Source organism: Lithobates pipiens, unplaced genomic scaffold, assembly GCF_037356315.1.
Source record: "Lithobates pipiens isolate NorthernLeopardFrog02 unplaced genomic scaffold, aLitPip1_a1.2 Scaffold_25, whole genome shotgun sequence".
NCBI classification, from domain to species: Eukaryota; Metazoa; Chordata; class Amphibia; order Anura; family Ranidae; genus Lithobates; species Lithobates pipiens.
Window position 1 is genome coordinate 207,129,431 of NW_027507787.1, and position 18,272 is coordinate 207,147,702.

The following is an 18,272-nucleotide window of genomic DNA, read 5'->3' on the forward strand; positions in this document are numbered from 1 at the left end:
TGTAGGAGCATAATTGAGAGTCCGTTGTCAGCGCATAATAGAAACAAACCTAGAAAAGGATAGCGGGAACACTAGTTGATTCTTTTTTGGAATCATCATATTTAAAAAGATTGAAAATTAATAACCGTATATACTCGAGTATAAGCAGAGTTTTTCAGCCCATTTTTTTAGACTGAAAAACCCCTCCTCGGCTTATACTCGAGTGAGCCGTTCCTTTCATTACTAAAACAGTGCGTGTCTCCCACTGTGTTATGCAGTCTGTTCGGCCGTCCATTGTAACAAAGCCCCACCTCCTCCTCGTCTGCGATAAAGGAACACTGATACAATGATGGGAAACTGCTTCAGCGTTCCGTCTATCACAGACGAGGAGGAGGCGGGGCTTTGTTACAATGGACGGCCGAACAGACTGCATAACACAGCGGGAGACACTCGCTGTTGTAGTAATCAAAGGTACGGCTGTAGATGGGCACAGTGAGACTGCAAATGGGCACAATTAGACTTCAAACGGTCAGAGTAAGACAGCAAATGGGCACAGTGAGGCTGCAGATGGGCATTGTTTACCCAGTAGCTGCTGCATTTTCCCAACCTAGGCTTATACTGGAGTCAATATGTTTTCCCATTTTTTTTTGGTAAAATTAGGTGCCTCGGCTTATATTCGGGTCGGCCTATACTCTAGTATATACGGTAATTTCAATTAACATTTTAATGTTTGATTAACCACTTGCCGCCCGCCAGGGGCAGACTGACAACTCATGGGGGCCCCCGGGCAATAGGAGATTATGGGGCCCCCATGCAATCAGAGATTATGGGGCCACACAGTATACACAAATACACACACACAGTATACAATCACACAGGTTACACATACATGTACACACAGAATACACACATATGTTTCTATTGGCTGAGAAGGCACTGGAGAGGTGGGGCAGCTATAATCTCTAGATTTTTAGACCAAAAGGATGTCGGTAAGGAACATTTCAGAGGCAGATGTAAACAAAAAAAACACAGATTTTTTTACATACTGTCCCTGGTTTTACTGAGGCTGGCAACCCTGATGGGGCCCCCTAGTGGCCTGGGGCCCTCGGGCAGTGCCCGAGTGGCTGAATGGTCAGTCCGCCCCTGCCGTCCGCCACATAGAATGACGTTGGCAAAGTGGTTCCAATACCCTGACTTGGTGTCATATGACGTCCTCAGGATATGAAGCCTCTACGTGCCCCCAGGGGTGCACATCACGGCAATCGTTGATGCGGGGTGTCAGTCTGACACCCCGCAATACTGATCTAGGTAAAGAGTCTCTGACGGAGACTCTTTACCACATGATCAGCCATGTCCAATTACGGCTGATCACAATGTAAACAGGAAGACCCGGCAGTCAGCTTTTTCTCACACGCGTCTGACAGACACGAGTAGAGGAGAGCCAATTGGCGGCTCTCCTGACAGAGGGTGTCTGTGCTAATTGTTTATCAGTGCAGCCCCCCCCTTGGATCCCACCCAGGACCATTATCATGCCGCCCAGGACCATCAGGATGGCCATCCACACTGAACCACCAGGTATGCCCCCCAGACCCTCAGGGAAATGCACATCTGTGCCCAGGCAACTGCCAATCAATGCCCAGGCAGCTGCCAATCAGTGCCCACTGACAATGCCTACCACTGCCATCAGGGATGCCCATCAGTGCCTCATATCAGTGCCGTGTATCAGTGCCCATCAGTGCTATGTATCAATGCACATTAGTGCCCAGCAGTGCCGCCTATCAGTGCCACCCAAAAGTACCCATCTTTTCAGCCTTTCATTGCCCATCAGTGTCACCTATCAGTGCCTACCAGTGCCCCCCATGAGTGCCCACCAGTGCCGCCTATTAATGCCCATCAGTGCTGCATATCAGTGCCACACATCAGTGCCGTCTACCAGTGCCCGTCAGTGCCACATATCAGTGCCCATTGTTGGTGCAGGTTAGTGCCAGCTCATTAGTGCCACCTCATCTGTGCCACCTTATCAGTGCCTGTCAGTGCCACCTTATCAGTGCCCATCAGTGAAAGAGAAAACGTACTTATTTACAAAATTTTATAACAGAAACAAAAGCAAAACTTTTATTTTTTTTCAATATTTTCTATCTTTTTTTATTTGTTAGCAAAAAATAAAAACCACAGAGGTGATCAAATACCACCAAAAGAAAGCTCTATTTGTGGGAACAAAATGATAAAAATTTAGTTTGGGTACAGTGTAGAATGACCGCGCAAATATCATTCAAAATGCGACAGCGCTGAAAGCTCAAAATTGTCCTGGGCAGGAAGGTGTATAAGTGCCTGGTATTGAAGTGGTTAAATTACATTTAGGTCTGCTTTAAATAGTATAAGTATTTATATGTGTCTATGCATTATATCAGTTATGCATCAGTTTTCCCTCCAAATAAATATAAGCAGCACAGTATGTTAAACTAGGTCTATGAGGAGTATTAAAAACCTTATCTCCTGCTAAGGGTGTGTATATATATATATATATATATATATATATATACACATACATACATCTATAAGATATATATATATATATATATATATATATATATATATATATATATATATATATATATACACACACATCTATATCTTTTCTGCTGTAATGGCTGATGTGTGTGATGCCAAAGATCTTGCTGCCCTCACAAGACAGAACTTGTGGGTGTCCTTGCAACCACCAAAAACACCAACATAAAGATTGGACCAACTGAACCCTTTTTGAGTAATAAAATGTAATCTACTTACAAACTCTTAGCAAGCATAGGCATGTAAAATGGTGCAGACGAGACCACCTTAAGATCCACAGTGCTCAATCATTGGTGTGGGAAGCCCTCCTAGCATCCAAAAGCTTATACTTTGAGGGTCAAGCCTTTGGATGTCACAAGGGTTTCCCATACCACTGGCTGAGCACTGTGGATCTTGAGGTGGTCTCGTCAGAACCATTGTACATGCCTATGGTTGCTAAGTTTTTGTAAGTAGATTACATTTTGTCACTCAATAAAATGGTGATGTTGGAAATGCAGTAGATTGGTGCGCTCTTTCTTTTGTTGTTTTCTATGAGGAATATAGCATGAATTTTCATTTTTTTCATTTTTTCTTTCCTTCATCTACAGTCTAAGGGGCAGCATACTGGCTAGTTTTGGAAGCACTTTAGTCCGTAGTGCAGTGCCTTTTGGTTATGCTCTCTTTATGGATGTTGCAACACATCTATCCAAAGGGTCAAAATCAACTCGAGCACTACACACACTACAGGCTTAAAAACAGGACTGTAGAGGAAAGCTGTATAAAGGTATTTGGGCCCAAAAGTCTCCTATATGTGACACTTTTTAGTTCCAAAATCAAATATTTTGCCTTGTACAACATTTAGCCATGGTCACGTTTTAATCTGTAATGTCTACAGCTTATAGTTCAGGATGTGCATCTGCAGAACAACACGTATTGCAAGATCACAGAATTAGGTTCCCATGGCAAAACAGATTATGGCTGTAGAAATATGTTAAATGTCTGATTTGCCTTTACAAGCGTGTATGATTCAGAGCTGTTTGTTTATCTGACACTGGAAAGGACAATGAAGAATAGCAGGACCAAGACACTAATGCAATAGAAGCGTGACTTCATTTGGAACTTATTTGTCTGTCAGGAGTATAAGTCTTCCCATGCTCAGGGCAGCAAACAGCATTACACTGCAAGAGATAATACAATTTGTACAGGACAGATCTATATAGAAAACCCCTTCAATACATTAATAATGAATGAGGGCTGTCACATAGTGAACTGCATATTGGAATATGCACATATTTTAGCAGTTTAACCAAATTAGGTAACAAGTGAATCTATTGAGAAAAGTCATGTTGAACTAACTAGCTATGAAATAGTTGGCATCACTAACCTTACTTTTATAAAAACCATTCAGTTCTCGGAAAAAAAAATAAAAATAAAGTTTGGTTGAGTCATCTAACACCTTCCTACCGTATATCTCAGAGGGATTGACATGGCAAAATATCCTCAGCCCAGTTTGGACTTTGTTCCAATGTTGCAGACTTTATTAAGACACATGAGGGTATTGTGCTTCCCTTTGCTGGTTTTACCATAAAGCTAAATAAACATGAAGCTTGCAGTGCCAATAATGTAATGCCACGTTATTGACTTGGTGAATGTTGGAATAAGCAAGTGTGAACTAGAGTCACCAGAGTCTCAGTTGTATAATAATTTGACATAGTTTAACCCATCATCCAGTATCCAAATCTGAATAAAAAATCTATACTAACCTAAGCTTTACATTTTTCTTGATGGTAAACTGCATTAATACAATATTTCTCAAACTTAGGTGCCTCCGTGAATCCAGCCAGAAAGAAGAGAAAAAAAAAAACAGGTCCAGGAATGATAAGTGTGCTCGTACTCTTGAAGTGCTTTTGAGATTTTACTGGCTCCTGATACCTGCTATTGTGTCCATACACATTCCCTTGTATAACCCACCTCTCACAGTCATGCTTCAGTTTTGTGAGCAAGCAGTACAGGAGCCAAATTATACAGAATGGCAGGAATTGAGCGGAAGTAAAAAAATATGTTTTCCTTTATCTAGAAAGGGTAGACTCTCACCATGCCAACGTCCAAATGATATATAAAAAGGTTGAAAAGAGTAAAAACTCTCTCAAAAATTATGGCCTTTGTGGGCATAACACGAGGCAGTAAATTATAAAATATATACCTTTATTACAAAAGGTTAAAAAAAAACATGAAATAGTAAACAAAACAACGCCCTTTACTTGACAAGGTCAACAGATACTCAATAGAGCAAAAACGTGGAGGCATAGATCCTTTCAAAAGTGGTTAAGAGTCTGTGAATTGCACTGAAAAAAAATATATGTATATATGTTTCCATAGATTAGGTCCATGGTCTCCTCCATGCTAGCTTGTCAACGCATTTCACAACATTAATTGCTTCCTCAGGATATACTGGGTAGGTGCTGATTGGCCTTGAAAAATAGGTATTGGGTGACAACACAAAACAGTCTGGGAGCCGATTCAATCAATCCACAGATCAAATTCAAAATATTGAAGGCATTCAATTCTCCTACGATACACCTTGGAAAGAGGAGTCCAACCTCTAGAGTGACCAAATGGATCGATAATAGTGAAATAAGTTAGACCACTATAAACTCAGTACACAGGATAGACAAGTCAAATAGACGGGTTTAATTATAGTTGTAAATAGTCATGACATCTCACAAACCTGAGGCTAACCCTTTCATATTTCAGGCTGAATTTGCCAATTGTCTCTTGAGTGTCTATGTGTGTCTTATATTGTCTATTGATTTTAGGTGGTGGGTTTTGCTTGTATATAGGCAATAGTCTTTGTGGAAGTGGTACTGTACTGTTGAATGTTATTGTTTAGTTTCCATTATCCTATAAATTTACTATTAAGAATGTCCAATTTAAGAATATGGTAAAAAAAATAGACAGGAGAAAGCCTCAGTGGAGGAACTCTTCCGATAGACCAACCACTCTTAAAAACAGGATGAAATAACAATGGATTAATTAACAAATCTGGTTAATCCGCTATAAAAGGACATGTGACCGTGTGTTAATGATTGTCTGAGAAGAAGCTACGCTAATAGCCAGCGAAACGCGTTGACCTCACACCGTGACGCTGGACGGGCCTTGCACAGGTGGAGACAGGGGATGCAGGTTGGACAGAGTGCCCTTTTCCGTAAACCGGCTACAAAGTAATTCATCTCTAAATAGATGACCGGAGCTTTTGTCGGCTCATGCGAAGCATATTCGGTGGACTCTGACTGCACTGGACTACAGCGCTGATGAAAGTACACTTAGCGGACTTTGCTAGTATTGGATTACAGCGCTAAGGATATGTCCGCTGAGCGAGTTCTGAATGGCTGGATTTTTCCATCCCAACAGAGAATCTGACAATAAGGTCCTTGAGGGCTGTGGTAACGTATGGGCAATATATTTGAGCAGTTAAAATTTGCCTATAAATTATCTGGATATTGCGGTGTCCGTAGACTTAATTGATATCAATAGCCTCCTGGTTCGTTAAGGACTGTCTGACTGCAATACACTTGTCTTGTGTGGCTTTAGTTATAGCCTGCTAGTAGGAACTGACATTTGCACGGATAAACTTATTGAAACAAAGTAGCAAGGTCTACACGGAAAATATATTTAAAAGGAACTAGGGCAAATTAATGCCAGTGAATGAACTTGCACTTTATATTTATACACAGTGAATGAAATTGACACATTGCTACAAATCTAACGATAATCTAGTTAGAATGTATGGTAAACAATCGAAGCTGATAGCAACAGCGCAATCAGCCTATCTCTCCCCTTGCTGTTGACTGCTTGTTAAATGTATAAAGACATATTGAGTATTTCTCATTGTCTATTTTTTGATAATACACAATAATTGGTTACAGCAGCCAACAGCAATTGGTCCGGACCAGCGTCATTTTTGTGTTTGTTGTGTATGTTATCTATGTATGTCCTGTTGGTAGTTTGTCTTTTATGGTATAGGTATTGTCTATTTATATATATATGGGTATTCTTTATGAATTGCTCTTGGCTTTTATTCATTTAATTGTGGTTAATAATGAAATTAAACATATAAAAATAAAATATAATAGTCGAATGAATTAACCTTATTCTGAACAATTTTTTGGTGCCTAAAGTAACCCCTTTTGCAGTCCGTGTGTCAGGAAGATCCTCCTCACGGACGTCCGAGCGGCGAAAGTCGCAGAAGATCTCTTGCCCAGTTCCAGGAGCGTTACCGCGATCGGCGGTGCGCGCGTGCACGTGCGCGTGCGCGGCCGTTTGACGCAAATTGGCGCCAATAGCGCTATTTAAACTGGATCCATGCCTCACTTCCTTGCTGCCTGATCAACAGCGTTCCTGTGCGTCCTGGTGATCCGTTATCTGAATCTGAACCTGAACCTGTACCTGTATCTGTACCTGTACCCTGATCCGTATCGAACCCGGCTTGTTCCCGACTCTGCTGTTTGCTGCCTGCCCCCCGACTTTGGCTTGTACCCGACTACTCTTCTGGATTCCGTTTCTGTACCTGATCTGCCCGCCTGTGCCTGACCTGGACTGTTACACCATCCGTCAACTGTAAGTTGCTTGCTGTTGTACTACAGGACACCTCCCAGTCCTCCGCAATATCTGGCTGTACTCCTTCTGCGTTTGTAGCCTTCTATCTCTGGCCGCAGACTACTGGACTCTTCCGCTTATCCATTGCACCTGCATCCGTTGTTGGACTACAATACCCCTCCGTTGTTTGTCACTTCCTGCAATCACTTGTATACCGTTGCTGGACTACAGGAACCCTTCTGCTGTCTGCTGGAACTTATCTCACCTTTGCCTGCATTCAGACACCGGACTACAATACACCTCCTCCTTCAACGGTCTTCTGCCTCTACCACCTGCTATCCGGTCAGGCACTTGTGCCCCTCTGTGCTCCTGAGCCCCTGTCACCACTACCAGGGTCTCTCGAGTCAGAGGTCTACGAGAGGCCACTCCCTGCACTCCGGGCTCTGCTTAAAGGTACGTGACACCGTGTCTATCGAACTGCGTTTTTTCTTTTTCTATATTCTATTTGGTTATGGCGCCAACACCTTAATTAAGGATGAATGATTCAACTTTTGGTCGAATAAAGTGACCTCTTACTAGTGGGTAAACTTGCACCTTTTTCCCTTTCCCCCTTTTCCTATAATTTATTTATGAATTTGCCAATCAAGTGGGAGAAGCCTTCTAGTGTTATATACGGTATCCCTTGTCTGGGGACTCAATAATAGAGCCAACCCCAACCTTGATAGGGTAAGAGGTACCTGGAAAGTCTTGATAAACAGGTGTCCGCCGTGACCCGGCGGGGCACCTGTTTACTCTTTTCAACTTTTCTTATTTTTCCTTTATCATCCATTGAGGGATACAGGAATTCTTAAAGGGTTAGTTTACCGTTAATGACATAAAAAAGAAAGATCCATATGCATTACAGCTTTGGGTGTACATTAAAATGAAGTTTTTTTTTTTTTTTTATTATTCTTACTTTTTAAGCTTTTTCTACCATGGGCCCCCACTCCCCCTCACCATCCTCCCTAGATGGCAAGATTCCTGAATGTTTAATGTGCAGCCTCACCACCTCATGAATGAGTACTTGGCTATGAGAATGTGGATCGCCTTACCATGTGCAGTCTGCCATCTCTCACAGAGGGTGAGCTCAAAAAAGTATGAAAACTACCACAAATAAGCAGATATTAACTGCTAAAAGGTAACAGCTACCTGAATAGGTGATAAGTCTCAACCAATGATCAACCAACGATCCACCAAAAACAGGTGTAACACAACTTTACCCAAATGGCAGAACAAATAAATATTTAATGGGCCAAGTACTAAAGGAAAAACAGATCCCAAGTAGAAGTTAGGGACATACCATGTCCAATATTAAAAAATTATTGGTTAATTGCAGGAAAATTAAGCATAGCATACGTAACCCTTGACTTCAAGGAAAGGAAGTTTGAACAGACCTAGTATATCTAGAGAACATTTTTAATCAAAATGTGTACCGCTGTCAAACCATGCCCTTAATGATTAAAGTGCAAAAAAAATATCTAATATAATGCAATAAAGATAAAAACGTGAAAAAAATGAAAGATTGTTAATAGTCCAGTGTTTGGACGTCATCACTGCTCCGTGCCTAGCCTGACGTACATTTCATGCAATGGAACTTCTTCTGTGACATCCGAACAGTCGTGGAGGGTGCTGGACAAACAAATGTTTCTATTTTGGGCCTAATTTTATAGTTTTTGTTGTAAGTACAACTTTTAATAAACTCCTGTGTGCTTTTAAAGAATGTTCCACAATGAGTTTATCTTCCTCTTTCATATGATGAATGTGTGACTGGACTCTGACGTTTCCTTGACTGATGATAACTGTGGGATATACATCTATGAAACCCAATAAAGCAGGGTGGGCAGTGGATGCGGTTAAGCCCATAGTGAGGGGTGAAAGCTCACTAATGCGCATATAGACCCTGGAGGATCTAAAAATCTTGTAAGCAGATATACTTACTCTTTATATCCTGTGGGGAGCACCCGGTGTCTTCAAAAATTGAGCATTGGATCAGCACATGTTTTGAGTTCATCTTATGGATGTGGAATTGGGACACTTGAACTATTATCAATTTTTCTTTTTTTCCTTTTTTCAGGTTTTTATCTTTATTAGATGTTTTTTTTTGCACTTTAATCACTAAGGGCATGGTTTGACAGCGATACACGTTTTGATATTCAATTTTTTTTTAAAGGGTACATCGTTGTGCGAGCTGCTGTCAGTCATGGATTATCTGTGTCGTGATTTTATTTACTTTCTATGCACTTAGCACAATATCGCTTGTTTACTATATCTAGAGAAAAGACCAATCAACAAAACACTCAATATTTGACTTGAGGGAATGGGAGGTCCATAATAAAAATAGAAGTTACCAGATTAGACAAATAAGCCATGGATGTATCAGGCCTCACAGCATAAAATCGGGTGAGAGGTGAAAACTGTAAAGCTTAAAAAAAAAAAATTAAAAGACACTAACTCTGAGTCCACCTAAAGGTGAAGTTAGGGTGGTCAACGACACCTGTACCAGAAGAATGAGTAGAAGTACTTCCAGACAACACCCATAGGTGTTTCTGGAGTTTGATCGTCACAAAACAAACATGCCTAACCAGAATATATGATTCTAAAATTATCCAAGCTACTACTGTAAAGAGCAGAATCCTCCACCAAGGAGTAAGGGGTAGGGATCCTAGTTCTAGTAATAGGAATATAAGGAATCTAAGGAGAGTTCCTTAAAAGATGAGGGGATACAAAAAGGTAATACCTTAACTTTAACAATGATAGTGTGGTCATGAATGACAAAGTCAACGCTGTTCACCGTAGATAATAGAACACCCAGTCTATTGCAGTGGGAGTTTTCAAACCTTTTCGAAATGAAGGTCTTGCAGATTCAGAGGATGTCCAGTGGAGATCAGGTCATAAGACGGATCAACAGGTCCTCTGATGACTTGGCAACTGTCTGTTCCTGAATATTAAACTCAAGGGGCAGGCAAAAGCATAAGTGTATTAGAAAGTCCTCCCAGGATTGGAGGAAGGGGACAATCTCTTTCTGGCCAGAGTCTGGTGAATAGAGAATTCATGATCTCTTCAAAAACCCGATTGGTGCCTTGCCCAAATCGCAGACCTTACTCAGAGGTAGCGACTCTGGCTAAATGGGAATTTCCCCAAAATATAAAAAAACATGAAGGGGAAAAAGTCTGCTACACACAAAGAAAGGGTCATAGGTCATCAGAGACTGGACTTTTTTTTTAATCAAAAGCAAAAACTGTGAAAATTTAAGAAAACAGGCTCTTTCTGGGAAGGTCTTCTGAGCATTCCACAATGGGGATGCTGGAAAAATACACTAGGGTGGACATAAAGGTCAGTGCTGTAAGCATGATCCGAAACTGCTGGAGGACACTAAAGCGTCAGGTCATAACTAGAGATGAGAGCAGTAGGGGCTGATTCATGTTAACCGTTCAGGTCAAAAGGTCCTTCAAGAGAGGGATAGGGCTGAGGAGAGTCAAGCAACACAAAGGATGCAATCACCTGGGTGAAATAATGCAACAGTGAGTGAGATACCATTCCCAAGGATAGGCTCCTACCAGAGCCACAGGGTGCAGAAGATCCAAACAAACCTGGGAAGATTCACAATGGAGTGTATTAATACCAGTAGTGTGAAGAGGGGCAAATGAAGGATGTGCCTTATCCAAAGGGTCTAGACTATGAGCTACAGCTTGAGCATCCTATCTATGAGGAGGTAAACTTCTAAAGGGTTCAGCAGAACAGACAAACAGCCCTCTACGTGTGAAAGTGGGGTCACACCTTCTTGTAAAAGTTTAAGTAGAGGGAATAAAGGATCTCTGTTTTTAAGATCAGTGTTTTGAATGAGTAGATGACTCTGGTTCCTCTGTTCGATCTTAAACCTAAAATAAAAGAGGCCCCATGATCTATCTTACAGGCATCGATATTTTTGACAATACCAAGATATCAGAAACAGTAGAGAAGTATGGACTGATGTCACTCATTGCAGCAGGACTGTCCTCTCTAAATAGACATGTTGCACCACATAGAGGAGCACAATTAGGCCTAAAGTGAGGCACGGCCTTGCATACTCGTATAGTCAGCCAATGCTGCAGAATGTAGCAAGTGGCCAGAGGTGACCAAATCATCAGTGGAGTGAAACTAGATGATCCACAAGTTGATTCATCAGCAGCAGAATAGCACTTCCTCTTGGTAGAATTGTGTAATAAAATGCACCAGGCGAGCACACGCACAAAGCTTCACCCAACATGACATCAGTGCTCGTGGCTCTCACTCTTCACCATTAACAAAAAAAGTACAAACTGCACAACTGTAAGGTAGCTCCCTGTACTTCAGCCCCAACAGGCCTTATGTAGTCAGTCTTCAGAGCTGGGCCACAACCAGAGGATTTGCCACGGCTCTTGGCACAGACAATGTTCTGCAGCTAACACGGACAAAATCTAGAACGAGACATAATGTAGAGCCCAGTTCCCGAATGTCACATTACATGCTAGACCCACAATCTTCCAGTCCAGGGTATGGCCTCCAAAGCTGTTGCTGAAAATGTGCCAACCAAAATAGCTGCTGTGTAGAAATCAGTTGATGCATGGGGTTTTAAAATTACAGAAAAAAAATATCTATGGTGTACCTTCATTAAAGAAAAAATAAAGGCAAAAAAAGGCAGGCAAAAATATACTTAAATTTTCTCTTAGCAAACAGAGGAAAATAAAAAAACTGAAGCATGGCAGTTGGAGGCGGGGTGATAGAGAGATTGGTTTATGTTTTTGTTTGTTTGCCCGTATTTCAACTTCCTGTAAATGACAATATAACCCAACTGAGCGCCTTTTTGGACAATAAACAAAGACACTTTGCATATTTTTTTTTCTCTCCAAATTTTGCTTTTTTCAGTACCTATTCAGTACAAACTGTAAAGTGTTAATGCCTTCAACTGGAATACAGTTGATAATATCAGAATTATTATGTTTAATCCCACATAGAAGACATATTACACTGAAAGGAGGAATTGATGAAAATAAATTATAAAATGTACTGTATTGTTGAGTCCAAAAGAGGCATTTATACAGCTGTGAATGTAGAAAATATAAATTTACCAACATTCATGAACATCTTGGGAAAGAACAAGTTAAACTACAGGGTCTCCTACGGGGGTAGCGCTAGAGATATAAAGAATACAGTAGGAGAACAAAAACATTTTAAAGTCTTTGGGAACACCTAAAACGGAATTACACAGGAACAGAGCCAGAGTGGAAAGATGTTACCTTTGAAGTCCCAAAGATTCATGAAAATCCAGATGGTGACTAACTGTAAGATCGGTTTTGGTTGGACTGACAGTTTAAGGTAAGTCCAACCACATTTGTTAAAAATATTTAAACTGTTTGACTGATACTCTGTAGATGACCATTTCTTCATTCTACGGACAACAAAACAGAGGGCAGTGGATGAGCCCAACGTTATGTTGACCATAAGGTTAAGGTTCTTCCAGAATTGATCAATAGCTCCATTATTTTGTAGGACTGGAATTTTCCAACCCATCCCTTTGCTTTTCATCAAACATTGAGTCACTGAAAGTGATTGAAATGATGGAGCAGCAGGGCAAGACCTGCAGAGGACAGAACTATCTACAGCATTATGCCAAGTATAAAATCTTTCACTTTTTGATAATTGTGCAGCTTTTGCTGAAGCAAAAGGTTATGACAATCAAATATCTCAGTGCAAAGCAAATAAAAAGAGAAAATAATCAAATCAGGGGTGTTTCCTGCATGCTCAAACATTTATTCTTTATTTCAAAATGATCTTAGACCATGACCATCTGAATTTGTGATTCCCCATCATATGAATTTACAGTTATATGGGCATGGATTGAAAAAGTGGTGCATCGGGAGAGAAATATGAAGGTTCCTTTGCTGACCTATTCCTCTAAGTACAAGCTGCAAGGTTGTCTCCGACTTCAAAACAGGTCCCTGTCATTGACCTAGAACAAGCATGCTACAAGTGAAGTCAGAGACCCTGAGCTGCATACTTGCTTTGCTTCAGTGACTCGGAACATGCTCAATCCAGGCTCAGGGATCAGCAGTATACCCGGGAAGCTTTAACTTTATGAAGGTGTTAAAAAAAAAAAAAGTACTTTCCCTTCATTCCCTTCATGCACAGTTTAAAAAGGAAGTTTAGGGTTTAACAAAAAAACAACATTCAAACTTGCCTAGATGGATGCAGCATCTGTACCCATCACCTCTGTAGTGAGAACTAACGATCAAACACTGCTGATCGATCATTTCTCCCCCTCCACTCTCAGCAGAGAGCTCAGACTGTCAGTCACTGGCTCTCTGCTCTCCACTCCAGTGCTCACTGTGGGCTGTGGAGGGGCGGGAAGAGTTGGCTCAGGCTCTTGGTGGATTGCTGGGAAGCTGAGTCAGGTGCCGATTCAGGCTTGAGGGCAGATACTGACCATATGGTTCGGATCTTTTCATTGCCTTGACTGCCTCTGTGACGTCAGCAGACAGTGGACTTCAGACTGCTGTCAGCTGAAAACAGATCACAGGAATGCAGTTTAAATTGCACTCCTGTGATCCATAGAAGTATGGCCAAAAAAGCTTTGGTCATACTTATCCTATAACTTCTGGGACTACTTTAATGTGCACTATGCATAAAAAACTGTTGCTATGTACAGGTACAATAGGTCTCATTTCTAAATTGGCTTTAGTATCTGCATGCATTGGATAGGAACCTTAGACTAGAAGAGCAGGGACTGCCATGAATATACTGTACATGTATATAAAGCTCTATGTAAATTATAAGGGCTATGTAAATTCCTGTAATAAATTAAAAAAAAGTCTATGTGCAATCTGAAGATTAGACATGTTGAGGAGTGGGACCTTTTATAGTAAAAACAAAAAACAAAACAAAAAAAACCCAGCAAAATGCAATAAAATAAAAATAATATTTCAAAAATAGAAAATGAAAAAACTTAAAATAAATAGAAGGGCATGAGCTTGTCTAGGGCCAAATTAATGATTTTGATCACAGTACAACAACAGCAGCAACATATTCCAAGCTGTAAGTGCAGTATGTCTGCAATAAGGCTCACCTTGCAGTCTTCACAGCATAGTCCATGGGCGCACACGGCTCCTGGAACGAGCTGGCATGTGCTAGCGTTGCAGCAAGAGTTGGTACATTCCTGAAAAGAGATTTAGAGGAAAGGCTTAGAACTTAACAACTTCCATAGGCAGTAAATGTCTCCTTTGTGCCTAGAAACGAGGCTTATGCATCCCTCAAAACTCACTTGGGCACGGAACAGCTATTTCGAACTTACTCAGATTCTGCTCCCTTTGCTAACCTCAAAGAAAAACGATGAAACTCGAGCCCAAAAGGTGGCTGAGCTGGGGAAGAGCCCGTGCCAACTGCGGGAGGATGGCGATTAGGGCTGGAAAGTCTGTAGCAGATTAATTGCTGCATGAGAATAAATGGAATGTGCAAGGAGTTACAGCAATGGGGACAAATTTTCAAAATGAAGTGGGCTCGCTCTTTGGCATGAAATCATAGCGTTTCAACAATATCTGAATTAAGACTAACAAAGAAGAGTGAAGCTGGTGCACATGGCGACTAATCACATTCCATGTATCACCCGGCCAGTGATCTGTAGCTAAAGAGGGACAAAATATGACTTTTGGCAGTAGCAAGCATCCCTGGTTTTCATTTGCTGGATGCAGTTGTCAGCTGTAGATTACAGCAATCTTTGTGCAGAGCTGATACAGCATACCTCCCAACCTTCTGAGATGGGAATGAGGGATACCTATTAACAAACATATGTAGGCATAGGACACGCCCCCTGCCACTCCCCTTAAAGGAAAATTATACGAAAAAAAAAAAAAAAAAAGATTAGATAAACCCATAAGTGCTTTTTTTTTTTTACCACTACTATTCGTTTATATTGGCATTTGACACTTACATATGCGGCAATTTAGAATTTGGATGAAAGGTTTAGCACTGGGAAACACTTTTTGAAAGATAAAAAGTGCATTTTATATACAACTATATGGATCAGGCTAAAATGAGTGACAAATGAGGAGGAATCAGGGACATAGGGACTTTGTACCAAATCAGGGACAGTCCCTCCAAATCAGGGACAGCTGGGAGCTATGGGTACAGATATATGGACTGGCAAACCAGATTGCTGTGCAGATTATACATTTCCATGTAAGTCATGTGTTCACAAATGTCCGATACAGATTAGCCTTTGCTGCACCCTCTTACCTAGTTGCAATCTGATCACTGGGGGAGAGAAAACTGATTACAGTGGAACTTTGGATAACGAGTAACAGGGTTAATGAGCGTTTTGAAAGACAAGCAACTTTTTATAAATTTCTGACTCGGTTTGTGAGTGTTGTCTCACAAAACGAGCAGAATTCAAGCTAATGGGGTGTGCAGAACCGCACTTGGCCGGGGGGGCGGGGTACCGGTGACACTTGGAATGGTTCGGAAAAACTCGGAATTACTCAGAAACACTCCGTTCCCAAGCCTTTCCGAGTTCAGCTGTCCCTGAGTATTTCCGAGGCTCCCCGGTGCCCCCCACCTCTGGCCACATTGCATACAATAGAAGTCAATGTGGAACGAATTATCTTAGTTTCCACTGACTTCTATGGGGAAACTCGCTTTGATATGCAAGTGCTTTGGATTACACGCATTCTCCTAGAACAGATTATGCTCGTAATCCAACGTTCAACTGTAAATGCTTCGTCCAGCCTGCAGCAGACTAATGTCATGCTCTCAGCACAGGTTACTGACTGGAGCTTAAAGTGTATCTAAACCCAAGAACATAAAGTGAAATATTGCATCTTAGCTGTCCTTAGATGTGGTAGTTTTGTTTTCCTTTTTCAGATTTATCTTCACCTGCTTGCTGGTAATACTTCCTGTTTTACGATGGCAATGCTCACATGTTATACTGCATCTATGTGGGAGCAGCATTGACACCCTAGGACAGAAAGTGTTTTAGGGCTACAGAACACCTCCGCCTTGCTTCTTCTACAGAACATAAAGAGGTGGTGTTTTGTAGTTCACCAAGGTGAACTGGGCTGAACACTATTTGAAATAGCATGGGAAGCTAGCAACATTTCTGGCAGGACAATATATATTTTTACCTATTTAGGCTCCATTCACACCTATGCGTTTTGTCATGCTTTTTACAGAAATGCAGGACGTTTGTTTAACATGGGTTCCTATGGAAAAATGTTCACATCAATGCATTTTTGTGCCTATGCTTTTTTGTAAAGGGTCAGGAACTTTTTAGTTCAATAGATTTCAACGGAAAAACATGTAGTGCAATTTAGCAGTGTTTTTGCCGAGATTTGCGTTTTTCAATCTGCCCAACAAATCTCCCCCCCCCCCCAAAATGCAAAATGCAAATCGTGGCAAAAACACTGTAAAATTGCAGAAAAAAACTAAAACGCAAAAATCACAGAAAAAAGCACTGAAGAAACGATCAAAAGCAATATGCGCAGATGTGAATCGAGCCTAAACAGATATAACAAACTTTTTAATGGTATATTTAATTGATCAAATAGGGATAGATATGAGATAGATATGAGATGTGCATTGTTAGGGTTTAAATACACTTTAATGACTGTTTGTTCTAACAATAAAAGGTGACAGGTCAGGAATGTATTCATGCAGACTTGTAGGTCCACTTTAAAGTATTTTCTTCTACTAAGGGAGCTTTAGTCACAATTTCAGCCATTGTTGGAAATGGCTAAGTCATTTATCATATTTAAAGTGTTAATAAACCCACAATAGTAAAAATCAGTCTGTATATGCAGTAAAGCATGTTCTGTGGAACCTAATAGGTCAATCCTCTGCATTGTGTAAAAAGGCTGATTGATCAAGTCTTCTCTGTCCCTCCCCTTCTTCAACTGTCCCCAACCTATCTCCTGAACAGAGGCTAGGGGACGGGCTTCACATGCTCAGTATGGAATGTATTGCTAGAGAGTATTTTGTTTTCTTGGGAGAGTGCATGCGAACAGCACAGGGCCAATCAGCACTGTCTAAACAGAGGGTCAGGTGTCCTGTAGCCTCATAGGACAGTCAGAGCATAATGAAAACTTCCTCTACAAGCTTTAGGCTACTTTCACACTTTATAGGCTTTATAGGCTTTATAATGCTAAAAATAGCGCTTGCAAAGCACCTTGAAAGAGCCTCTCCTCTCATTTCAATGTGAAAGCCTGAGTGCTTTCACACTGGAGCGGTGCGCTGGTAGGATGGTAAAAAAAAAGTCCTGCAAGCCGCATCTTTGCAGCGCTGTAGGAGCGGTGTATACACCGCTCCTACAGCGCCCCTGCCCATTAAAATCAATGGGCAGCGCTGCTTTGCGCACGGTTTTAACAATTTTTTCGGCCGCCAGCGGGGGTTAAAAGAGCCCCGCTAGTGGCTGAAAACCTATGCAAAAACAATGTTAAAGCGCCGCTAAAAATATCGCCGAAACCCCCAATGCCCCAGTGTGAAAGTAGCCTCAACCAGACACTGATAGAAGTCACAAGACTGCTATATGAGGAAAAGATGATCTGCACGCCGGTGATTGCGCTTAGAAAATGTTGTATTTATTAACAAGCCACAGTGACCAAACGCAAATAAGAAAGGTTGACGTGTTTCAGCCTATAAGGCCTTAGTCATAACCACATTACAGACATGAAACGTTGCAAATAAATAGTAGCTCTAAGGATCACTGGCTCCACCCATTAATTGTCCTAATTGACTGCAGGCAATTATCCAAAAAAGGGGAAATCAGCTACACTGAAGACTGCTATATACTGCTGATGATTAAGCAGTTTATATTCACTAAAACAATTGCACTTCCATGTTCTGTGTACTGTGGGAAACCAGATATAGTGAATGCCGGGTCCTGGGTTTAGTAACACTTTAATGTATGATAGAGGCGATGGAGGGAATTCAATAAAGCTGCCACTTTTCTGGTGTCAATCTTTTGTTAATGTATTGGACCAAATTCATGAATCATCTGCAACACTTTTGGTTCTGATAGCAACTCGTGCACAAAGTTCAGGTTCTAAAATGCTTCAGTTTTACATTGTGCTGCATTGAAAGCACCAAATTAAAAATAAAATATGACA

General features: G+C 41.1%; 1 protein-coding gene across 1 annotated transcript in view; it reads right to left on the reverse strand.

Annotated features, from left to right (window-relative positions):
• Nucleotides 1–18,272, reverse strand: part of ADAM12 (ADAM metallopeptidase domain 12) — a 1,000,652-nt gene that overhangs the window by 209,929 nt on the left and 772,451 nt on the right. The window contains 1 exon segment of the mRNA XM_077455498.1: nucleotides 14,243–14,332. Within this exon segment, the coding sequence (XP_077311624.1) occupies nucleotides 14,243–14,332 (90 nt within the window).